The 26,807-nt window shown below is 38.3% G+C and overlaps 1 protein-coding gene across 2 annotated transcripts; it reads right to left on the bottom strand.

Moving 5' to 3' along the window:
• Window positions 1–373: 373 nt before the first annotated feature.
• LOC114467511 (mitochondrial carrier homolog 1-like) lies at window positions 374–17,121 on the bottom strand. 2 transcript variants are annotated; one of them, XM_028453866.1, is made up of 12 exons: window positions 16,681–17,121; window positions 12,042–12,126; window positions 11,856–11,962; window positions 8,539–8,601; window positions 8,236–8,293; window positions 7,069–7,120; window positions 6,656–6,715; window positions 6,465–6,558; window positions 4,231–4,278; window positions 4,091–4,158; window positions 3,581–3,656; window positions 374–1,602 (listed from the first exon to the last, which is right to left on the bottom strand). In XM_028453866.1, exons 1-12 carry the CDS (start codon window positions 16,831–16,833, stop codon window positions 1,528–1,530), a joined length of 939 nt encoding a protein of 312 aa, XP_028309667.1. In that variant the 5' UTR covers window positions 16,834–17,121; the 3' UTR covers window positions 374–1,527. The 2 variants fall into 2 exon arrangements, with proteins under 2 accessions (XP_028309667.1, XP_028309668.1); XM_028453867.1 differs by having other exon boundaries at window positions 8,539–8,598.
• Between the last annotated feature and the right edge of the window lie 9,686 nt (window positions 17,122–26,807).

Here is a 26,807-nt window from a genome sequence, read left to right as displayed (position 1 = left end):
ACTTTAGGTGGCCTTCTAATGCACTTTTCAAGAAGGAAGTCGGAAAAAGCATAAAGCTGCTGCTATTGCAGTCTGTGTGTGTGTGATGGCCATGTTACAGATGAGCATCATGTTATGTGTGGACCCTGGTCATTTCAAATGTGAGCCAGAATGGACCCCATTGATGCTGTATACTGTTAAGTTAGAGGAGGAGTGAGTTATTTACAGAGCCCCAGACATGACATGAATAATAAAAAAAATACTTTGTGGCCACAAAATAATAATTTGTGTTTTTTTTTTACACCGATACAACTTATATTATCTCAAGCTGGACATTCATGATGTGAAATAATTAGCATTCTTAGTAACACAATGAATGAAAGTAACAAAGACAGACTGGTAGGTATGACTTTAAACACACAATAGGAAAGTCCAAGGTATCATTTACATGAGATAATGCAATCAGTTAACAGCATGGAGGTGACACATCATAAGACCACAATACACAACTTGTATTTTTTTTAAGGTGTACATTTGCACACAGAATGGACTGTGTCATCAATTTTCTAAATCGATGCCTGAAGCATCTTAAAACAAACAGCAGATCATTCTTGATAATATCTAAAGAATAAATTCATACACTATTTTTGAATACATCTACATGCTGACAAATGAAGATAGAATAATGCCTACAGAGGACATCAGACTAACGGAAATACACATTGTGCATCAAGACACCAACAACACTTTCAATTGGCTGTTCTGCACGGCCCTGACATGAGGCTGTTGCAATACATCGCCAACGTGTCAGAGGATGATCAATAGAGACAATATTTATCTAAGTTACACATAACCTCTGACTAAAATGGGTCAAAATGAGTTAAATGTTTACTTAAGTGCAGGTCAAATTGATTATTGGTTTGTAAATTGTATTTATTGAGATCATTAAGTCTAAAGAACATGAAACTAACTATTCAACACTTGGATCACAGGATCCTTCATAAAATGGCACATATGTTAACTGAGTTACAATTTACACAAACTTACACACACGCACAAGTAGTCTGCCTTTTATTCACGACCTCCAAATGTAAACGTAGCTGCAAATTAAGACTTATAAATAATAACTGTATAAAAAGCAAAAGCCTGTATTCTTTGGGGTGGGGGGGACTTTTTCATAGTGTAACTGAATCAATAACACTGAATGAGATCACGTTTGTTCTTTCTTTTTGGTTTGTTGATGAATGTATCTGAAGCGTTAAATAAGTGTTTTGTTGATCACATTAAGACATGCTAAGTGTGGAGCCAAGAGCTGTCACTTTATTTATCATTACTGCCGTCTCAAACAAAAACAAGCCCCACAGTCCCTGATGTCGCTTCAACAACAGAGTGAATCCCTGAACAAAGCAGATGCAAGCAGCTCCCTCCAATGACACTTCTGCATACACGGAGAAGAGGCTGAAGAAGACTTTTGATGATAATTCAGAGAAGGAGGAGGAAAAAAACCCTCCCAGCAAGGAGGAGGTTATGCTGATGACAATGATGATGTCAGCCTTCAGACAGAGGCAGCGAGGTCACAGGCATCCGGCGAAAAAAGAAGCTGGATCCTCTGAAGAGCTTACCCTGTTCAGAGAACATGATGAGTATCAATGCACTGTGACTAACAAAAGCAAAGCACCATTTGCAACATTTATTTGTGTTCACATGATTTATTTCGCTTGTTACATTATTTTCTGAACCAAGTTATTGATTTTTTGATATTATTTTTATTCTAATATACAAATATGGTAACTCGGTCAGATAAAGTAAGGAGATTTATCAATATTTCAAAGTACATTGCATTGTTGTAGTGATTAATATCCATGTGTTGTTGGTGCATTTATTTAAGTGTGTCAGGTGAAGCTACTGTTTTCTTGATATGACTGGTTTGAAAGCAAAAAGTCATTTATTCAAGTGTAATACAAGTATACTTATTTTATACTAAAACTGAGGCAGTATACTGGAAGTTTACTTTTTATATACTATATTTCATATACTTAACAAAAGAATAGTGAAGTATACTTAGAATATACTGAAAAGTATAAAGAATAGTCTAAGACTAAGTACATTAATACTTAGATTTAGAGTTGTACTTTAATAACAAAGCTTATACTTGTACTACAAGTATACATATTTTATACTAAAACTGAGGAAGTATACTGGAAGATTACTTTTTATATACTATATTTTATATACTTAAGAAAAGTATAGTGAAGTATACTTAGATTTTACTGAAAAGTATAAAGAATAGTCTACAGTAATACTTAGACTTACACTTATACTTTAATACTAAACCTTGTACTTATTCTTAGTTCATAAAAGTATACTCTAAGTATACTTTAACAAACTAAAATGTGGACTAGAAGCATATACCTAGTATACTAGTAGTATATAGATGAGCATACTTGTATACTTCAAAGTGTAGTTTTGTAAACTTAAAATGACCTTGTAAAGTATAATTTTATAAACTTAAAATGTTCCAATTTAGTCCGAAAAAGTATTAAATTAGTATCCTTTCAAGTACTGTTACGGCTGAATTTACGGTTGACCTCATTTGGAGACATGATTCATTGCTCTGGTTGAATGATGGAGTCCAGGAGAAGCATTGATGATTTTATATAAAAAAAGTTTATTCTAAACTAAGAAAAAAGGTACAAGATGGAACAAAATGAAACAAAATTAGCGTCCGTCCAGGCGGACGTCCGAAGGAAGCGCCGCGCCCCCTAACAGTTTCAGCTTAAGGTTTTATACAGATAAGAAAAGGTCCCAACAGTGAGAGACAAAAGGGAGGGAGTCAGATGCCCATAGTGGAAATGTTGGAGGATGATGAAGATGTTATGAGAAGGTTTGGTGCCAGTCTTTATCTGTCCTTGATAAGTGTGTGCGTCAGTGTATATCTGCATGTGAGCAGAGACTGTGCTGCACTGAGAATAATACGATCTGTACTGTTTAATCATGATTCAGCTGTTCAAAAGTGTAAAGAGTAATGGAGTCGTCATGTATTAAAACATGACAAATTGTACACATGAACATACATTTGAGGATATGATGATGAATATAAAAATGACCATAACAGTACGCAACAAGTACATGGTCCATAGTATACTTGGTATACATATACTCAAGCATACTTAATAAAATGAACTTCAAGTATACTACTTTTTGCTAAGGGTGGATGATGATCACTGCCTCTACTAAACAAATACACCTGTGTGCAGTAAACACAACCGTCCAGTCATGTCAGTATTTGAGAACTAGGTTCTACCAGCAGCTGTTTTCATATTTGACTTTTGGTTTAGTATTTTAATAAACTGTATTTTTTCTGACTGGCCAAGTTGTTACTTGAGAAACTGTATTTCCTACAAAACATTGCATAAATGTTGCTGCCATTGTGGTAGCAATGGAGTCATGTTTGTCTTTCACAAACATGACTCTCAACACTAACTACTTGCTTTCAGCTTATTACAGGAGCTGCTACTTCATGAGTATACAGTATATGCATCTCCATGGAGAATGAGTAAAATATGTTACGTTTAACATAACTGTGACATAGTGAGAGTACCTTGTTGCTCAGATGGGTCCAGCAGTGCATCCAGCTACTGAAGATAGGAGAGTAAGGAGGAAGACCTGCAGCCAGACTGACAACACAAATACACTTAATCAGACCAAATCATTAGAGCTGCTGCCATCATATTATCATAATAACGTAACCATGTTTTTTAAATACAGTAGAAAAGTCACGGAACACCCGGTTGGGTCGCCCAGGTGAGGGTGTCTGAAGATCTGACACCCAAAACACCCCGTGACCCTGGGTTCTTCACTGAGGATGTGACCAAGCTGCACCATTAATGCACATGGTGTTCTATTTCAATCTAACAGCTTGCAGGTTTAAGCACTTTCAGTTTATATGTTTTACTGTTTATACAGTGGTTGAAATTCACATCATTTTTCTTTGGGAAATATTCTAATGGCTCTGGTTAGTGGTAATAAATAACAGCCTGAGTACATTCCTACATGCATGCCAATATATTTGATCTATATATTTTGAATAGTACTCTGGCAAAGGACTCACCCACAGTTGTTGACTGCCATTAGATCAGCCACCAGCATAAATGGATATGTAAGCGCACCTACTGCAATCTGAAAGATAAGACCATCAGTTTAATCTCATGGTAATGACGATTTTCAAAGAACTTTCTGAACCAAACTTACGCCCATCACAAACTTGGTGTAACTTCTCATTGCAGGCGCCTGAGTGAACTGCAACAGACATATGAGCTGGTTTAAATAAAAGCCAAAAAAACTCCTCACCCTTTATGTCATGAAATGTACCACAGTAAAAACATAAATAAAAATGCTTGCACAGACAAAATAACTGTGATAAATTGCAGTGTTTGTTCTTTTAGTAGCTACAGTCAATCAAAATACTAAACAGATCATATATAATAATCATTAATTCATTTTCAACATTCATGATTCATATTTTAAACAGTGTCTAATACCTCTTTTCTTCTACTGTGTAATGAAAGAGTTTCTGAGAGATGTAAGTTAAAATAAGAACATGTTGGGCTCAGCATGCACTTTAGATAGGTTTCTTGATTTATTTTTGGAGGTGGAGTCATATAAACAAATGTTAAAACAAATGCTCACTGTCGCTGTCGAATAAGAGCCATGACAGTGATAGTTTATTTATTCTATGGCTCTAATGCAGTATTTACAGATACCACTGTTTTGCTGCCAAGCCGTTCCCATTGTTCCTGCTCCATATCCCCAGCTTCATTCCTGCACATGTAGTTTACAGCAGTGAGTAACAGCTGCAGGTTTCCAACCTGTGGGTTGCTTCCCAGCACAGGGACAATGAGGACTTTTTACAGGCTGACACAATAAAGAACAAATATTGAAAAAAGGAAAAATAACTGAGAAAAGAAGGAATATTGTCACACAATGCTAAGCTGGAGTATAAACTTTTATAAAATGCTCCAACAATAATGTAGTTAAGTTCCATTTGAGATGTTGATACGACGTGCTATATTTACCTGTTTTTACAAGTTCCACTCAGATTTGAATTGAAATGATAAACAAATACTAAGTTTTTACACGGGCAATAATGTGTTGTTAATAATATTTGTTGAAACATGTTGTAGGTCTCGAAGACCCGGGAGAACAAAATAAATGTGGGCATTTACTACATCTATAGGCCAGCACCTGCAGTAGTCTATGGTACATAGTTACCAATCAGCATAAAAAAATATTTGACAATATGACAGATGATTAAATCCATGTCTAGTTTTACCATGAATTCAAATACTTTTGCAAGGGCACAGACTGGATTTGTTGCTAAATTTGTTATAAGCCAAGGCGAATTGTTTTTGGCATCCAGCACATCAGGCTTTGATCTTTTTTTAAACTTTATTTGAACAGGAAAGTAAAACAGGGCTCTACAGTGCGAGCATTTCACTCGCATTTGTGCATAAAAAAACCTATGTGCGAACGGTGAAAATAATTTAGTCACACAATGTGCAGGCTGAAAAAAAGCATCCATTTTCTGACCCGGTTGCTCCTTTTTTCAGGGTCACGGGGTCTGCTGGTGCCCATCTCCAGCACTCATTGAGCGGGGATAGTGCTAACCACTATGGCATTGTGCGCCCAGATGTAAAGAATGCTGGCAGAGAATTGTAGACTGTTAATGTGTTAAATCGTGAGATTATACAACATTGTCATCAGACAATGATCAGCGCTCCGATCAATCACTTTCACTTTTTTATTACAGCACAGATGTGTTTCTAGTGACATTGTTTGCCTTAATTTCCCACTTCCACAGGTGGGGATGTGAGCACAACATTCACTCTGATGACTCAGTGGACCCTGTAAAAGAGACACGCTGCATTCAGTATACAGCTCAGTTAGCCTACGTCATAACGTGGACAGTATTTTTATTTTACGTAACCTACAGTATATTATTTTACAGTTCGCCAGTTCTTGTATAGCAGCGCGGCTCGCCAACAGCGTGCATGAATAAATTAATTAAAGAATGAATACTTCAGTCCATGGATATGGAGCATGCCCAACACAGGCTCCATCAAATGGAAATCTATACCTTACTAGAGGATGTCATCAAAAGGAAGGATTTGATCCGTAAAAGTTATTTCTTTCCTAAGAGCACCTGTCAGATCCACGCACCAACCAGGATCTTAAGAATGGGCAGGTCATTTTCCAAATGAACTGACTGGTCAGGAGGCGGGCCTTTTATATTCGCTTATATCTTATAAGCTGCTCCCGACCAGGTTAGTCGTTCAATGTAAGTTACCATGGTGATTTACCCCAGTAAGAAGAAATCCAGCTTCATAGTACAGGCCCGTTGTGACCAGCCTCTGATATGGTTATGAGACCACTATCATATACAAACAGCCCTATATAACCTCAATAAATGAGCATTATGAGCTTACACTTTCATCCACAGCGTAGGTGTTTATAAAGTGAGCCAGAAGATTACAACACCACAGAAAGAGGACTTCTCCCAACACATGCGGTATGAGACCCCTGCAAAAGCCCAAACATCAGTATTAAGATTAAAGGAAAATTAAAGATTAGGGGAAGATTTATCGTCATGATGAGAAAAATCTAAAGTATAACTTACACATAAAATCCAGTGACTCCTTCCTCTTTATAGATTTTCACCAGACAGTTGAGCATCCCACTGAATAAAAGGAAAAACATAAACAGCATGGGTCCTGCAGGGGTCTGAAGCATGGCATTCATACACAGATGGCTATCTAGGTCTGTGCAATGACAAACTGATAAATATTACGTATCTATCAGCTGTCTTTTGCCAATAATCCTTCACTACAACTATATCGGCGTTAATCACTCATGATTACCTTAGATAAAGAGGTTATATTTTTGCATTTATTTAGATAACTACTAAAATCCTGCACAGAGGATATTTTGCATATGACGGAGGTCTGTGCTCTCTGAGCGTTATAGTTTCAACCTTGATTCAGATTTGGTAAATGGTAAATATTTGCAAGAAGCCAAACACCGTAACCTTACCTGTACTTGATTTCTCTGCCAACAAACTGGGCCATGCAGCGCACTGATATAACTGTCACAAGACAGAGGAAAAAAGGAAATCAACTTAACAGGCAGCTTGTCAGTGTTGTTTAGGTTTCATTGATACACAATGGCGGCTGGCCAATAGAGGGCGCTAAGGCACCACTCCACCACTCACCACTTAGTTTGAGTAAGACAAAAATAATAATAAAAATTAATAATGAATTAAAAAAACTCCAAAACAAAGTTATATCTGTATTTAGATAATCAAAATAAATATTATATAGATAATGATGTAAAATTGTTTCGTTCATCTGTGTCTGATTGGTGACGTGTTTCCTCCTTGAGGTGCACTAATCTTTACCGTCCACTCTCGTTAAAAGTTGTTTATGTGCAGTAACTCCTCTTCAATACGAGTCAATGGAGTGTCTCTGGGCGCAGCTTACATGCGCCCAGAGACACTCTTACTCACTCTATTGTATAAACCAGAGTTTTTCAAATTAATAGAAATAAATCTATTCATGAAACACTAAATACTGTTTCTTTCCACTTGTTTATAAAAAGAGATTATTTAAAATGTGTGTAATCACTCATTCATTCCATCATTATGATCTATAGTTGTTTTGGTTTTTTTTACAGTATTCTGAGCAAAATGTTGTAGTTGGACATAAGGGGGATCTTGGGTTCAGAAATGAGAGAGAGGAGTACTTGAGCCAAAAAATGTTGAGAACCACTAGCATATACTACATTTGTTCTTGATTGTTTATAAGTTTTGTGCAAATAAATGTGGTTAGTTTGAAAGCAGTTCTGTAAGAACAATTTTCCTTACTTATTTTTTCAAAGCTGCACAAAACCTGTTTCTAGTGTATGTCTTTTTTGGAGTTGTAGCCCCCCTGGAGAAAAATGCACCAGCTGCCACTGTTGATACAGTTTGTATTCAGTTAAGCTGTTGTTGGGTGTTGGGTCACTATATGTTGGCTGGCTTGTCTGCTTTCTTCTGATTTAGGTCTGGCTGACACATATTTCCACAAATAATTTGTATACCTCAGTTTGTTTTCTTATTCTCACACATTTTGTTATATGAAAAAAAGGCACTTCAAAAACTATCTTGTGCCGGCAAAGTTTTAATAAGTCATATATAAATATCTCTCTTTCCCGAAAGCTTACCGTGAAATGGATGAGTGGCTACTCTGGATAGGCACTGGATGATCATCTCGTGGGAGGTCTATAAAAAAAAAAAAATTTGAAATACCAGGTGAGAAAATTACACAGGAAAAGCTAGTGACAGAAAATACATGAGATAAGATCACTGTCGGTCTTCTCTTACCTTAAATTAACAAAACCTAATTTGACTGAAACAAGTCCAAAACTATAAAGCATTCTGATGACTAATGTAAGACTTTTAGTAGTAGTACACCATTCTACCTACCTAATATTGTTAGTGTTTGTTTTGTATTGTATTCTTCTCACCTCTTTGACCACCTTTCTGAGGGGGGTCTCTTCTTTATCTTTCTGAGACAGAAACTCCATCTGCTAGATTGAGAGCTCAGATTACTGACAAAAAAAAAAACATTTCAGCATCGTTACACATTAAATAATAAATAATTAAATATGAAATCAACGTAACAGAAATTAGATGTCTGTCACAAATGGACCAGGACTAAATAATTTTAGAAACATTCATTTATGGTCACATATGTATTGTTATTATATCTGAAATGTAATCAGAGAACAGAGGGAAATCTACGCACTGCAACTGTACTCAGAGGTAGAGTTTTAGAATTGAGTTTTAATGAACTATTAATGTACTTCTATAAACTATAAATTACTTCTGATTCTGATGTGTAGTCTTTGGTGCTCAACCAGAAGGATCAAATCAGCTTAGGTCCCAACTTCTTCACACAAGCAAATACAGAGACAACAACTAATAAACAAAGTATAACCTGAGGATAAAAAACAGCAGCAGATGCAGCTGAGGTACGTTTACAGACATGTTTCTAAAGTGAGGACCCCTCTCCTTAAACAGGACAAGCACTGTACATATAAAAACACAGGACAGTATGTTCAATGAGAGAAACAGACTATGTGGTAACCCATTTCTTAAAGGGGCAGTATTATGAGAAATTCACTTTATAAAGGTGTTGCTACAGTGATATACATTCCTTTAGCCTCATTCACAGGGCCAAAGTTGAAAAAGTTGTGTTTCCTCCCTCCCTTGTTATTCCACATTTTTGTAAAAAGTCAGCTCCAAATGGGCGACTTTGATTTTTCTCGCTACTTGACCTCACCTAGTAGGAGTTTGTAGAAACTCCTCCTACTGACAATCCTGGCTCCTCCTACCCTATAAGAATGTGAGCTCCTTCCTCTCAAACTACCTCACATTTAAAACAAACACTGTGGTTTAATATAGAATATACATTATACTTTATTGTCATATATGTAAAGCTACATACACGTGTTCCCTGCATTTAACTCCTCCCCGAGGAGCTGTGGGCAGCAACGGTGTAGAGCCCCGAGTAGTTCCATTTTAACTATCCGTTATACCGCCTCGTTTTGCCTTTGAGATGATCTGATGCGTTTATGACCCAATGAGACGCAGCAGTTGGACAAAATAGTGGGCTATCACCTTGAATAGACTAGCAGCTGCGGTGAATGTTTGAAGCAGCTGACTCAGCTGATTGACTTCGCTGCTGCTGCCGCACACGCACAACAGTGTTTGTCTGACTCACTATCACAATAGCCGCTTAAATATCCATGTGTTTTACTGTAATGTGCAGTTTTTTGGCTGAAAACAATAACGAGAGTGTGTGGATAGCAAAAGAAAATCGCTTGTGATCGGCTGTTTTGTGGAGTCAGCATCTACAGACACGCCTACTCATAAATATGCATAAGCAGGCCCCAAAACAATCTGTTTTTAGAAATGCTCAGAAAGTCACTTTTCAGAGTGCTAAAACTCTGGTAAACGGGCGAGTTTGGGAAAATAAACCTCAAATACTATGTTGTTGGGGTTCTTAGAAAAAATTGAGATGGGCGAAAAATAGCATAATACTGGACCTTTAAGACCAAGTACGTTCAATGACAGAAACAAGCAGACTATGTGGTAAACCATTTCTTAATACACCTCATTTTTCTCTGCCTTTTGTCCTACAGACAAATGCGCTAGCCAGAGATGTGGTGACAGCTTTGTCCCAGCAGGTATGGAGGAGTTAACCATCCTGTATCCTAAATCAGAGGAAGTCTCACTACAGTATTGTTGAGAAAGAGTGCCTGGCAATCCAGTGGGCGGGCGATGTCCAGTGCTACAATCTTCTGATTCACCCTCTGTTTGAACCATGCTGTGCTTCAATGGCTCCAACGTATGAATAATAGCAATGTGTGGATCACTTGGTGCATCTGGACCAACAGTCGTCAACATCAAAGTAATTCATAGACCGGGACCTCAGATGGTCGTGGCTGACTTTCCCTCGAGCTCACAAGGAAGACGAGGGCAGAGGCGGCCTGAGTTGGGCAGTTATGAGGTACGGGTGTCCCGATTCGATATTGATATCAGATATCGGTCCGATATCAGCCAGAAAACGATTATCGGATTTTATCGGACTGCATTTAAAATTGTAGAATACTGTAGATATTATGTTGAAGGTTAAAATGTATGTAACCAATTGGTTAATCATAAATGGGTCAGTTTTCCTCATATCTACTGTTGCTGACTACTGTTCTCTGTTTGAGTGACATCACTTGATCCAACATTCCACACTACAAAATAATTCAAGTATGTATGATTCGTGCTGATATCGCATCGGTTCGACATCGGTATCGGCCAATATGCAAGGCTGCAATATCGGTATCGTATCGGCGGAAGTGAAAAAGTTGTATCGCGACATCCCTAGTATGAGGGTACGTGAAACACGACATCAACGAGTCACTGGCACAGATTGGCCCTGATTCTCTCTGCCTGCTAACTCACACCCCATGTACTCTGCCCTCCTCTCCCTCATGAGCTGGGGCGACCGTGGCTCAGCGGTAGAGTGGGTCGTCCAATAACCAAAAGGTTGGAGGTTCGAAGCAAGGGCAAGGCACTTTACACACATTGCCTTGTATGAATGGGTATGAATGTTGGTGGTGGTCAGAAGGGCTGTAGGTGTGAAATGGCAGCCACAATTCTGTCACTATGCCTCAGGGCAGCTGTGACTACATTGTAGCTGACCACCACCAGTATGACTGGTGTGAATGAACAATGGTTTCTGTAACGCACTTTGAGTCTCCTCGAAAAAAATGCTATAAATCCAAGCAATTATTATTATTATTACAAGGCCAAACACAAACTTTAAAATGTCAAATATGAAATGTGTCACTTTTCAAAGATAACTGACAGGCAGGTTTATACTGAAGTGCTTTCACTGCAATGGACAAACACAGCCATCAGCCTTTGAGCAAGACTACTGTGCATTAAATAACACCTCTTAAACGTGCATTGGCACCGTTGTAGCCCTGTAAATGTGGGCTACAAAAAAAACCCAAGCAATTGTTCACATTTATTAGGATTGAGTATCAAAAAGGGAATTAGTCCCTCATATACTGTACATAGAAACCCATCAAGTAAAATTACACAAAATGTGATCACAACTAATAATGCATGATCAAATTTTGATCTTACCGTTAGCCAATTTTGGACCAATTACATTTTAATATTTCAGGAAGGCTGTGGATATGTTTAGACTGGGACTGTCCTATAATTATTAACCTTGTGATTTCATACATGAGGGTGTCAATGCTCATTTTTTTCTTACTTGTTTGACTTTATTCCTTACAACGGTGGAGATGGCACTGGAAACAATACGAGGGGAGAGTCCCCGGAAGAGTCCCCATTTTCCATCCACCTTCACAATATGGTGAGCTGAAAACAAAATAAACTTCTGTAAGGATTTTGTCACTCATCCTCCAAACACACTTACACACTGATGAACTTCACCCACCATAGGAGAAGAAGCCTGGCAGGTACAACACTCTTCTTCCAAACAAAGTAGTGCCCACAGTGGGGGGAAGAGGCTCGTGTCCCACCTGAAAGCAACATTGATTGAGAGTACATCAAGCTTCTCTGTTTATTATTATTGAAAGCTAATCATTTTGGACAAAACCCTGAACTGATGTTTAAATACCCAAGCCAGCCAACAATAGATATGTAAAAAACAGCAGCAACAAAAACAACAAAAGTTGTGGTTTCTCTAGGATAAAACAGTCAAATCAATGTTTTTCAACTGGTATTAAAAAGAGGTCATTCAAAAAGTCTATATATATATTATGATGGCTTTAGTAGCACAGGCTACATACATAAGCAAACATCAGTAAGTAAAAGCAAGTAAAAGAAACCTCTAACTAACATGTGCAAATGTATGAACGTGTTACTTCTGAACTTACTGGAATTACTTTTGAGGGTTTTCTACCCAAAATCACCTGTTGGTTTGGGAGTAAATTTGTGTAGAAAATAGCAGTTTGGATTTTGAATGTGTAAAAGTAAAAAATACTGAAGCAAAGATTTTATTTTATTTTTATTGGGGGGAGGCAATATTTTTTAGCAAAACAAATTATATAAACGACTAAAAAATTGTACCTGAGGCACTGACTGTAGCTGAGTTGTATAAAAACCCAATACTAACTAAAACATTAAAGACATCAATTGTTTTATTTTTTATATGCAATGTGACTCTCAACTCTCTTTTTTTCTCAGTTGTATTATGTTGCGTGTTAGCTATTAGTTTTCTGAATATATCTCGTCATTGTCGAGTAATAAAAAGTGTCCTTTTTGGTGTTATCGAAATGGCCACCCCAATTATGGCTACCTGCACGACACTCTATTAAGCTCTATTAGGGTGGCAGCTGTTCTTTTAAGGGTTACTTTGTGGGTCTTGAAGTCAGTTGCATTAAGTTAAAATTAGACTTACAAATTAGACTTTCTCACATTGATCTCTCACAGTCAAAAGGTGGTAAAAGCACCATCTACACCTATCTGTAGCCAAGGTAACACACAGAACATACTACAGAGCTGTTTTCTTCTTTAGAGTCCATCTACTGAACTGAAAAAGATACATTGATGTCAATGAGCAGTGCAGCGGGCAGGGACCATTTAAAAAAATGTAACACCGAAAGCAAATATCAACAATAAAATCAATAACTTCACTATCCTGTATTATTTTGCTCTGGAAATGCTGCTAAATGTTCAACATGCCATGCTGATCCGACCACAACAGGAATTAGGGATGCACCGAAATGAAAATTCTTGGCTGAAACAGAAAATGAAGAAACAAAAGCCAAAAACCAAAATAAAACCGAAAGTAATGATTTCTGCAATTATTATTAGTACAGAGTGATACAAGTAGCTACAGCGTTGACGTGACACAGAAACATAAATCACACATGAGAGTCAACTGCTTATTGTTTGCACGCCATGCTCCGTCTCAACCTCTGCTTATAGAAGACAAGGACACGTTGACCGCGGTGTTTGCGAGCGTCATCACAACATCCTGTTTCATCCGGGTTGTTTTGGTCAAAAAAGTGTTTTGGTTTTCAGCCGATATACTGTATATATATATATATATATTTATTTTTTTTTTTTTTTGGTGCATGACTACTGGGAATAAATGATTTGGGGAAATGTTTATGATTATTTATTTGTAAATAATCTTCACTCTGCAATTATTTTGCAATAACCTCTTTAAAAAACGCCTTGAATACCCTGAAAATAAGTGACATTCTTTATCGGCTCCCATGATATCTACTACAGCAATGGTTCCTAACCTTTTTGTTCAGTGTACCCACTTTGGAATTTTGTCAAATCAGGTGTACCCCCTCTTCTTATCAAAAGTACCCCCTCCACAGTGTCATATGCTGTTTCAATTGTGTGATGACTGAATTCCTTTCTGTCTTAAACGTGGCTCCCTCATGTTTAATCCAAACTAAAAATACTAATAAATTTTAAAAAAAAAGGTGTCTATTGATACGAAAATGTATCAATAGCACCTGGGACCATGGGTACGTTTTCCGAACCTTTTCTACATAAGCGTAATGTGCCTGTGGTTTTTCACTGTGTCAGGATGGCTGAGTGATCTAAGGCGCCTGACACAAGAAATCTTCCTTCTGCTGCCGAGAGTTCCAATCCCACTTTTGTCATATATATTTCTTCGTTTTAACATTTAACACGGCAAATTCCACCTTTAAAAATACATATATGAAGAAAAAAAATTATATTTTAGGGTATTTCCTGAGTTAGGGTTAGGGATATGGTTATGGTGAGGGCTAAAATAAAAGGGTTTGCGGGGCAGCTAAAAATAAATATGAGCAAAAATAAAACTGACGGAACTTTAAGTCACGTGGTGGTGAACCTATCACGTGACTTAAACTGGCCAATGATGGGCACTGCGTATGAATAGACTGGCATTCTATTGATACGTTCATGTGATTACTTCATTAGTAGGTAAATATTGCCTTCTTTGGAAAATAGCTAGTTTTGTCAACTAATGTCATAAGTGTGATAGCCTCTACAGGATAAATTCATTCTGTTTCAGTACATTACAAGAAAAGACAGTATTTGATGAGCAGTATTTGTTAGTTTGTGTCAAATTGACCAAAAAAAAAAATATATATATATATATATATATATATATATATAAATTAATACATAATTCCGAGTGCCCCTTTGCCACCTTTCAGAAAACAAAATAAGGAACACGAGACCGTGAACACAATCCTCAAAAATAGAAACATTTTGACATAGAACAATTTTTCACAAATGTCATTGCCCCATGTACCCCTGAGCTCATGTTATACATGCAGGCTCGTCTAAACTCTTTCCTGTGTCTCGTCCAACATTAACCTTGAATTTAGGCCTTTTTATTCATTTACTTCTGATTTTTTGTTCATTTTAGAATTTGAACTTCACCCTTTGGTGAAGTTTAAAGAGTTGTGTCACAAATTATGATTGATGGATGAAAAAAAAACATCTGTGTGCATGTACAAAAAATCCATAATGTTGAAAAATAAACTGAAATGGTTGTGTGTACCTACTGAAAGGTGTTCATGTACCACTAGGGCAGCGGTCTGCAACCATTATTCTCAAAGGAGCCATTTTTCCTCCTCTCACCTGGATTAAAATCCAAGTCAAAAAAATATATATTCTCAATGAAGACAATATAGTGTATAAAATTCTATACGTAGTTGCAATTATATAGAATAATATTATTAATAATTAATATTTTTATAGTTGATGCATTTGTAGTGCTGCAAAAAATAACTTATATCACATGATCATGACGTCAACACACACACACACATATATATATATATACACAATACTAATTGCTAGATTCTTGCAACATATCAAGCATGCATATTAATCCAGCACGTTGGCAGTAATTAAACATTTCCCCACACAAATAAAATCTCTTTTCTTCCAGAAGAGTCTTTTTGTTGGTTTAGTTATCTTACCAGGGATTTTAAACCTAAGGTTAACCACAGATGCAAGGAAAGCTTATGGTTGATGAGAGTTATGCACAATGCGATTTATTTTTAGGTTGACAAATTGTTTTATTATGATTTTATTTGGTGTCAATGTCATTTATCATTAATAACCTCTGTAAGAAATAACACCTCATTATTTTAATATTTTCTTATAGCTGTAGGGAGCCATTGCAAAAGAGTCAAAGAGCCACAGGTAACAGACCCCTGTCCTAGGGGTATACGTACCCCAGTTTGGGAATCACTAGAATATACAGAAATCTTTACAAACATTTTTAAACTAGGGAATATATATAATATAAAATAAAGTAAAGTATTAATGTATTCATTTATTTAATGTTAACATATCAGTACGATTTTTGTTAAAAGGCCATACATAATATGCCTATTTATATTGCCTAATACGTCTGTAATAATAAATAAATGATCTTTCATTTAAGTTTAAATCCAACCATCAAGTGCCTGACTGTATTTCCTCAGGAGATGATGGATTTATGAAGAACTTCTCAGATAGTTCATATCTATGTCAGACAGACCATCGTGTGACACTGAAAACTCATACACATAACACACCACACAGAGTGGGGGTCCTACGTAGATCCCACCACTATGATGTTGCTGGCCTTGGCATTTTTGTGTGTCCAGAGTTCTGGTCATTTATACAAATACGGAACAAACAGCGTTCCGTTTTGGCTCAGTACGGGACGCACCATTTAAGGGTCAAAAAAGGAACGATTCCGTATTTAAAGGAACCGGTGGCAACCCTACTTGCAATGTGCTTCTGAATCCCTATGGGGTACGCCGACCCCTGGTTGGGTACAGTACAGTATTGTTTATTGTTGAAATGTTCACTATGTAGATGGTCCCTGCTCATACTGCAGATCATTGACATCAGTGTATGTTTTTTTTTAATCTCACTAAACTGTAGATAAATGTAGGATGTTATCTAGGTTTAAATTGTTCTTTTCCCACCTTTGGACTGTGAGATATCGATGCGTGAAAGTGTAAGTCTAACTTAATGCAACTGTTGAAGCCTCGCCAGGTGCGGGCACTGCTTTATAACATCTGAACTAGGTCTGTGGTGGTGCTAACAACTTAAGCTACCTGTATTAGCAGCTTGACGTAGGGCAGCGGGTGTGTAACGGCTGTAACTCCAGCTCCCAGTAGCAGCACTGCCGTGTCCACGTCCACCGGGGTCGGTACATTAACTTGCTCCGCACCGGACGCTCCGTCCGACGGGTTTTCTTCCACGTCCATTTTAAATTAAACTAAGGCGGACGAACACTCATCCCTGGCTGTGTCAGTGTCCGTGAACACCTCTTCCGCTCCGGACTGTCACGGTAGCACGGAGCGGCGTCACCGAGCTAGAAACTGCTGCAGCGAACTGCGCACAGACGGACAGATATGTACGCAGTCATATGTTATCATATCGGGATATATTTTGCTAAATATGACAGTGTCTTATCAGCCGGTGGAACCAAAACACAGAGGCGGAGCAAGACGACGATGTCATACGGAGTCGGGTCACGTGACAGAAACCGCGGGGCGGGGAAACCCGGTTGCTGTCGAAGATAAACTGTCACTAGATGGCAATGTAACCTTTAATAAATATATTTGTGAAGTCCTTCCTATTCACTATCAAATGTCTGCTTACAGTCGGCTTGAGTACAAATATACTGTGACAGGTTACATCAGCTTCTGTCTGTAGTGTTTTATATCTTTAAAATGTCAGAAGGATCTATTGACTTCTCAATTTTACAATTTGTTTCCAGTAGGAGACGCTGTTGTCCTTTATTGTTCAGGACTATTTTACTTGTATGCTTATATGGTGAAACATACCCTGTAATAGGTTACGTGGGTCAAAAGTTGAATGTTGAAACACAGGTTTAATGTATTGTTATCCATTTGGGTCCCTGTTTCCTGGTTTCTGTTTAGTGAGATACAGGAAAGTATTCACAGCGCTTCACTTTTACCACATTTTGTGATGTTACACCCTTATTCCAAACTGTATTAAATTGATATCTTTCCTTTAAATTTTACACTAAATTCTATGGAAGCCCGTCTCCGCCACAAAAAAAATTAAAAATCACCAAGGAAAGTCATAATTATGAGTTAGAAAGTCATAATTATGAGTTAGTAAAGTCATAATTATGAGAAAGAAAGTCATAATTATGAGAAAGAAAGTCATAATTATGAGAAAGTCATAATTATGAGAAAGAAAGTCATAATTATGAGTTAGAAAGTCATAATTATGAGAAAGAAAGTCATAATTATGAGTTAGTAAAGTCGTAATTATGAGAAATATGAATTAGTTTAATATTAAGTACATGTCATTATATACATTCATGTGCATGTACAGTATGTATTTATGTATATGTTTGATGTAAATGTATAAACTATATATAAAAACTTGTGTATAATATATATTGAATGTATATTCTGAAAGTAGTAATATAAGCTAAATATTTTTTTTGTGTCATATTGTGTAGAGAACCTTGTTTAGTTTTGTTGTGATAGGGTAGATATGTATAAGCTTTGCTTCAACCTACACACTTTCGGCTGAAGGATTACACAATTGAGTGTTGTTTGTTTTTGTATTTTTTTTTTATTGTGAAGACTACCGAAATGAATAAAAAATTCAAATTCAAATATTATTTTTAATGCTTCTATGCAGGAAAAATGGAGGACGATGTTAACGCAGATGTTCTTCCTTGGAGCAGTCAGGGACACGGTTCATGGAACAGAACCAGCAGGACCAGGACCACGTCCATGGTCCATATCCTCCAGCTCATGATAAACTCTACAGCACTGGTTGGACTGGTGTTGATTCTGGAGCAGATAGAGGCAAGATTTGGCCCTTGGTAATAGAAAACCCAGAATGATTTGCTAAGTAAATGTTTATATTGAGGATGCCTGAGGAGGCTCTGCTATGTTATGACTACCACTATCAGCAACATACATAATTCTGTGAGCATTGAACAACAGCAGATCCACTGAGGCACACACACTGAAAGCCTGTTTACCTCTGAATTCCAGACTGGTCTGTACCCCCAAACCCTTTGACCGAAATAAATCCCATGTCCGCATCTGACCAACATCCCTAAAGCTTGATTCCGTCTCATTCATCCAAACCACCACAACACTTGGGATGAGTTTTCCTTTGATGGAGAATTATTTTCTCTCTGCCCTTATTGTTGCAATGTTACTTCAATCTCTGCACCTTCTCTGTAATTATTTAATGTCAACCAGGCTGTGTCTGTGTTAATCACTGCTTTTGTTTACTTGTATGTTCCTTTAAATGGACACAATCTCTCTCTCTTTTTTTAAACCTGCAATTACCCTTCTTTCAACATACCTTTTTTCTGACAGTGCGCTATTATCAAACCTTTAAGTGGGGCTCTTGTATCCACAGCAGAATGAGACTGTGGTCTTAATTACAGCAAGCATTGGATCTTAGCCGCAGAAAATTGTGATTGCTTCAACATGAAGGAACGTTTGAAAAGTTAATTGGGATGCATGACCTTGTGGGTGATATGTTACAAACTCATTAACATACATGAACTTCCGTGTTACGTGTTGGCTGCAATGCTTAGTTGGATGTGATCCTATAGCAGAATGTGAATTAAAAAAAAATAAGGCTCAGGATTATTGTGCTAGCTTTAACTATACTTCTTCTCTAACATGAAAGTCTTAAATCTAGCCTTAAAAGTAAAGAGATTTCTGGACCCTTATACTGAAACTAGGAGCTGGTTCTGCAAGTAATGCTGGGCTTACACTGAGCAGCGACTCTACTGCGAGCCAGCGCGGATCGTCCCAATACAGTATGCGGAGCCACAACGAGTGTGGCAAATGTTGCCAAATGGGTATATATTTGGCTCCTTATGCACCCAAATTCATTTCATCATGTTATCTTGAGCAGTCACATCGCTCCACAGTGCGGAGGAACGGGGAACAGAAAGTATCTTATTAATTTGGTAATACATTGCTACATATTTTCAAACACTATATTTAGAATCACTTCTCCATAAGAAGAACATTTGTTCATCAACCTCTCCAACATTTCTTTGGTCGGTAGCTGATTGATGAAGTACTATGTATCTTTTAAGAGGCAGCCTTAGACGTGCACCAGCACATCAAAGAGGGGTGTTTGTCTGGTTTGTGGTAATCCTGTGCTGATCCTTGTGGCATAAAGTGCCGTTGTAAAACTGCTCTTGCTCCGCACATGTTAAATAGACTCTGTCAAAGTGATGCTGCTGTCGATTGGCAGTAGGATATGTGGTTTCCCATGAGGGTGGTATAGAGGGATTGCTGTTGTCATTGTGTATAAGCTCATGAGTCACAGAAGGAGTGAAATGTCTGAGAACTACATAACAAAGTGTTTGAAAGATGACCCACAGTTAAACCTGACGTGGAATACCAACATGGTCAACGTGATTTGAATATCAGCATGGCACCCCGAAGTGATGTCCATCCATCCATCCATCTTCATACCCGCTTATTCCCGTTTAACAGGGTCGCGGGGGTCTGCCGGTGCCAATCTCCGGCTCTCATAGGGCGCTGGGCAGGGGTACACCCTGGACAGGGCGCCAGTCCATCACAGGGCAACACAGACACAGACAACCATTCACTCTCTCATTCACTCCTATGGGCAATTTAGAGACTCCAATCAACCTTACAGTCATGTTTTTGGATTGTGGGAGGAAGCCGGAGTACCCGGAGGAAATCCACGCAGCACTGGGAGAACATGCAAACTCCACACAGAAAGGACCCAAGTCCACCCCAGGGCTTGAACCCAGGACCTCATTATTTTCTTAGCACTGGCAAACAAAGAGGAAGGTGAGTCTTCAGCAGAAGTTTTATGGGTGTTGCAGCTTTCAGCTACATCCTAAATCAAACAAGCTCACAGTCACTCCTCATAGAGTGAAAGCATTATCTTTATGTGCTCCTGGGATAAAGCCAGTGCATGTAGGATCAGAGCAGGAAGCAAAGACTACTTTCAATTTATATGTTACTACAATTTACACTGCTAATGCTCAATATGCCCCATAAACAACACCCATAAAGATCTGTGTGCATGTTGTTCTATTAGGCAGAATGGCAAGTCACTGTATCACTGTCCTGCTAACAATGAGATGCAAATATTTTGATAAATATTCATCATCATTGCCATATTAAAAGCAGCTATTGTCTTGCATCTGTCTTAGTTTTAAATCTGTTGATTAAAGGTTTATTTTGTTTTCATCCTAAACTAAACTAAAAATAATCGTGGACTTAATCAAGGGTTTGTTGTATTATTATGTGTTCACGTTGCATTATGGATTCAGATGGTGCATTGAGGTAAGTTAGGATCTATGTGGTAGTTCCATGGTTGTGAGTTCAAGAATCAGTTTGTCTCTTTTTATGTTTATAGTCCAGGAGCCAAACCCCTAAATTTCAGTGAACATGGTTTTGTCAGATAAAGTTTTTTCTCACTTTTTTCTGGTAGTCTCTAGGGCATGCTTATCATAAATCAGGGGGATGACAGTTGATATCTGTTGGGCAACCCATGAAATTAACCCCTTTCTATCGGATACAGCCAGATTCTGAAATACTACAGTTTTTTCAACTAAGTATAATGAACAAACTTGAAATATGCTTGTTACAAGGCAAAAGGTTGTGTCATGGCAAACTTAGGACAAAGTCACTGGGAGCAATTCAGGTTTCAAAAAAACAAGTCCATTTATTTTGTGCTTTCAGTCCTTCTTTAAACAACAGGAAAAACAAGGAGAGAATCATCAAAACAAATACTCCATCAAGGGGTTCAATTCAGACCTGCTCAGACATTTCCCTGTCCATGTGTGCTGCAGGAGCCATCTTGGCTTGTTCTTCCTTCCTCACCTTCACTTCCTGCTTTTATAGGCCCGAGGCTCCGCCTCCTCAATCAATGCCTCTCATTTCCTTAACCAAACTGAACCCTTCATAATAGTAATAAAACAAGAATTTTACAAAATATATTAAACACAATTTCTCACTTGCAAAACAAATTAAATACATGTTTGAAATTTACATTTAACAAATATTCCACATTTTAGTTGTGAGGGAGCTTTTGCTTCCTAACATTTCACCCTTCCTCCCCCCTCTGGTTCACAAATGTCAGGTAAACGAGAGAGATAATCGACAATGATGTTTTTCTTACCCGGGCAGTGTTGTACGGTGAACTGGTATGGCTGAAGGGCTAAGCACCAACGTAGAATTCTTGGATTTTGATGTTGCTTTGAGTGCATCCATGTCAATGGTGTGTGATCAGTCTGTAAAATAAAATTCCTTCCCAAGAGGTAATATTTTAGAGAATCAACCGCCCATTTTATAGCTAGGCCTTCTTTCTCCACAGTAGAGTACTTCTTCTCCCGTTCAAACAGTTTCTTACTCAAGAAGAGGATGGGTTTTTTCTTCACCAGGATCTCCTTGGGCTAGCACTGCTCCTAAGCCAACACCAGAGGCATCCACCTGTACCAGGAACTGTTTCGAGAAGTCAGGACTCTGCAACACAGGCGCTTCACAGATTTGCATCTTCAACAAACAGAAGGCTTTCTCACATTCATCAGTCCAAATCATTTTGGAGGCAGATTTTTTTGTTAAATCAGTTAGAGGCGATGCCAACGTTGAAAAGTGAGGGATGAATCTTCTGTACCATCCCACCATTCCTAAAAACGATCGCACTTGCTTCCTTGTCTTGGGCCTGGGAATCATTTGTATAGCTGTGATTTTCTCAACCTGGGGTTTGATCTGTCCACGGCCCACAATGTACCCAAGGTATCTCACCTCTTCTTGAGCCCATGAACACTTAATTGCATTGAGGGTTAAGCCGGCTTCCTGTATCCTTGTCAGGACAACTTTCATGTGCTCCAGGTGTTCCTCCCAGGACTCACTGTAGATGACTATATCATCAAGGTAAGCAGCTGCAAACTTAGAACAGTCATTAAGCACAATGTCCATCAGTCTCTGAAAAGTTGCAGGGGCTCCATGGAGACCAAAAGGCAACACAGTGTAATGGAACAGACCCATCCCTGGGATCTGAAATGCTGTGTATTCTTTGCAACTTGGGTCAAGAGGCACTTGCCAGTAACCTTTACAAAGATCCAAGGTTGTGATATAACAGGCTTTTCCCAGTCTTTCAAGCAGTTCATCAATGCGTGGCATTGGGTATGAATCAAAACATGAAATACTGTTCAATTTCCTCATATCGGAACAGAAACGTGGTTGAGCAGAGTCTTTTTTAGGAACCAACACTATGGGGTTTGACCACTCACTTCTGGAAGGTTCAATCACTCCCATGTCCAACATCATCTGGACCTCCTTCTTCAGTGGCTCCATCATCCGCTCTGCAATCCTGTATGGCTTCAAACGTACAGGTTTAGAGTCCTTTAAAACTATTTTATGGGATATAATATCCGTTCTTCCAGGTTTTGCAGAAAACAATGGAGGAAAAGATTCTTTGAGCTCACCCAACTGACGCCATTGCTTTTGTGTCAAGTGCTCCGGACGGGCTTCAGGCATGCATCTCTCTCTGCAGGGCCTCATGTCAGCTTCAGCTTCCCGGGTAGCCTTTTCTTCCAGTTGTATGTCCTGGATCATCAGAACATGTTCCTCCTTCTTCTCTGTAGGGTTTCTTTGATGAAATTCTTTCAACAGGTTAACGTGCAGCAATTGTTTATCTTTCCTTTTATCAGGACATTCAATTTCATAAGTCACAGGACCTACCCTTCTCGTGACAGCATATGGGCCTTGCCACTTTGCCAGTAGCTTGCTTGGTCCAGTTGGTAGCAATACAAGTACTTGTTGACCCGCTCTTAATTCTCGCTCACGGGCACGTTTGTTGTACCATACCTTTTGCTTCTGTTGTGCCTGTTGCATGTTCTCTTTAGCCATTTCTCTGAAGGTGTTTAGCTTATCTCTCATTTGGAGGATGTAGGATAGGATGTTGGTGGTAGTAGAAGTTGCCTCCTCAGCCATCCAGTTCTCCTTCAACACATCCAAGGGACCTCTGACCTGTCTTCCATACAACAACTCAAAAGGTGAAAAACCAGTTGATGCCTGTGGTAGTGTTGTGTTCAAGACCGCACTATCCGAGACCAAGACTTGCCCGAGACCAGAATGCACCGAGACCAAGACAAGACCAAGACTTTCGGGAGCCGAGACCGAGTCAAGACCAAGACCGAGACAAGCCGAGACCAAGACCAAGACCATAAACATTTTTTTTTCAATTTAAAAAAATATATAAATAAATAAAATTATGACAAGGTTCAACAGTTAAATAACATCTCTCTTTAATTTTAGTTTATTTTAAATACATTTGACGGACAAAAAAGGTGCCTGCAAAAAATTAACTAAAATATTAAAACTACTACTGCTACTGATAAATTCACAATTATTCTACATATTTGAAAACAAGATTTTTATGTCAGCTGAGTGTACAGCAAGTGTTTAAAAGCATTTCTGCCAAGAAATAATGATTCTTGATTCTGATTCTTTCAGTTGTTCAGGTTTAACAGGTCACAGATTTCACAAGATAATTTTTTAGTTTGAAAAAGCCTTTACACAGGTTATTTTTATTAATTCACTTAGTTGATATAGTTTAATTTGGTTGCTGTAATGTAACTAGGATATTCAATTAACAAAGGTTTCCAACTGTAACTGTAAAAGTGAAACTTTCTGAAATAAAACTAAAAACAAGTTGTCATCAGTGTAAAAAAACATAGAGCTACAGGTAGATGTGAAACTAAATAAAACAAACTCAACCCCTGGAACAGTCATGTGACAAATTAATCAATTGTTCTTGTTGAGAATTATTATTATTATTCTGGAAACAGAAACTATAAAAATTAATTATATTGTGAACCTGTTTATATTGTGGGGAACATATTGTATACATACATGTAATTGGAGTCTAAAGACACACAAAAAAAACACCACTTTAAAAGATAATAGACTAATATAAGACCTCTTTACAGTTATTTGACTGATTCTGTGATGCGCGGCGATGACGCGCTGGTGACGACATAATCCAAGATGGCGGTGGCCCGGACTACAGCCGATATTATGTAATAAAGCCTTAAAAGACATGGATATAATGAAAAGAGTGGATGGACAGAGGCATAAACATGCAGACTTTCACACGGACACACAAGGACTTATTAAACACACACGGACCTCAGTAAACACGGTAAAAGGAACAGGCTTTACCGCTCGGCTGGCACTAGGACCCAGAAGCAGAGTAAGTGCGTCACCTATCCAGCCTTCACAGGCTGTAATATCATCAGTTTATCATTTTACCAGTTGTTAGAGCTACTGTCTTTACCAGGGAGATAATATTTATTACTGGTGATTGTTTTCTGGAGTTTTAATGGGATTTTTACCGGTGATTAGTTCATATCTCCCTTCTGCTCCGCGGTCCAAACTGACACCGCAGCCAGCCACACACACACACACACACACGCACACACAGTCACATTAAGGAAGGTTGCGGTCATTATAAGGGGTGGATTAAATAATGACTAAAGGATTGTTTTATCCCGTTCTTCTCCGTGTTATTATCACATTATAAAAAAGGTTAAAAATAGCAGGAATTAGTGCTGGTCTCGAACGGTCTTGACGGAAAATCCCGAGTCCGGGCAGCCCGAGTCCAAGACAAGACCGAGTCAAAATGCTTCAGAGACCGAGACAAGACCAAGACCTTTAAAATTTGGTCTCGAGACCGGTCTCGAGACCAAGACCGGTCTTGACCACCCCAACACTAGCCTGTGGCACCTCTCTATATGCAAACAACACAAAAGGTAACCATTTATCCCAGTCTTTGCCAGTTTCATCCACAAATTTTCTCAACATTTGTTTAAGGGTGCCATTAAACCTTTCAACAAGACCATCAGTTTCTGGATGATATGGTGTAGTTCTTATGCCTTTTACTCCAAGTTGGGAATACAGTGATTTCATTAACTGAGACATGAAATTTGTACCTTGGTCAGTCAATATTTCTTTTGGAATTCCAACTCTCGAAAACAGTTCTATTAAACACCGGATTATGTGTTTAACCTGAAGAGAACGTAATGGATAGACATCTGGATATCGTGTGGCGTAATCACAAATTACCAGTGCAAATTTATACCCGCTACTACTTTTTGGGAGGGGACCAATTACATCCATGGCAATCCTCTCATAAGGCACGTCCATAATCGGCAAGGGCTGTAACAGGCCACGATCAGAGATTTTAGTGGGAGCTACTAGCTGACAATCATGACATGTTTTACAGTAGATTAGTACATCTGTGTATAAACCTGGCCAGAAAAATCGGCGAGCAATGTGATCATAGGTTTTTGCCTGTCCCAAGTGTCCAGCCCATGGTACTGTATGACCTAAATTAAGGATTACTTGGCGGTACTCTTTTGGCACAATTAACCTAGGCTTCTCAATATCGGCAAGATATAAGAGGTTGTTTTTTATTATGAATGGATCATCAACAACATTTTGCCTCTGAGCTACATTTATTTTCTGATCCCCTTCAACCACATAAGCTTTGGCAAAGAGTGGCTTTAAAGAAGAGTCAGTTTCTTTACTTTCCCTGAAATTAACAGGAATTTGCCACTCTGAATCAATGGGTGGGGTTTTAGGGAGAGCCAAATCATTACTTTTCACCTTTTCAATACATTTATTTTTCTCCTGACGGCATTGACGCTTGGATTTTTTAACTTTCTGTCCACCTTCATACAAACTAACATCTGCCTCAGGTAATGGCTCTAGGCCTTTAGTCTTTGAGCGGGTGATCACTGCAGAAGAATAAGTTTTATTTTGGTGTATCAAGTTATCCAAAATGGGCAGATCTTCCCCAAGCACCACATCATAAGCTAGATGATCCAAAACCCCAACAGTTAACATAAAGGCTTGGCCTTCCACTTCAATTGTTACATCTGCAGTTGGATAATCTTTTCTACATCCATGAACACAGGTTATGTTTACATTTCGGTCATAGTCAGGTAGGATGTTCTTAAGCACTGACGACTTGACTAGGGTTTGTGAACTTCCTGTATCTACCAAGGCTTTTACCCAATTCCCATTAATGGTGACTTCCACTACATGTTTATGAGGCATACAATCATCATTCTTGTTATCACATCGAGGTATGCTGCACATTTCAACAACCTTTGATTTCCTTAGAGGGCACACAGAAGCTTTATGTCCTGGCTGCTGACAGTAATAAC

The sequence above is a fragment of the Gouania willdenowi genome, chromosome 7 (genome assembly GCF_900634775.1).
Source record: "Gouania willdenowi chromosome 7, fGouWil2.1, whole genome shotgun sequence".
NCBI classification, from domain to species: Eukaryota; Metazoa; Chordata; class Actinopteri; order Blenniiformes; family Gobiesocidae; genus Gouania; species Gouania willdenowi.
The sequence above is the reverse complement of the archived record's forward strand: the minus strand, read 5'-3'. Positions and strand labels throughout refer to the sequence as shown.

Excerpts from the sequence above, each read along its gene's own strand:
- LOC114467511 (XM_028453866.1), bottom strand. The coding sequence starts at position 16,833 with ATGGACGTGGAAGAAAACCCGTCGGACGGAGCGTCCGGTGCGGAGCAA. Across the intron at positions 8,294-8,538 it reads TCAGAAAGGTGGTCAAAGAG|ACCTCCCACGAGATGATCAT; the intron begins GTGAGAAGAATA and ends TTTTTTTTATAG. Across the intron at positions 4,279-6,464 it reads CCTACGCTGTGGATGAAAGT|TTCACTCAGGCGCCTGCAAT; the intron begins GTAAGCTCATAA and ends TGTCTGTTGCAG.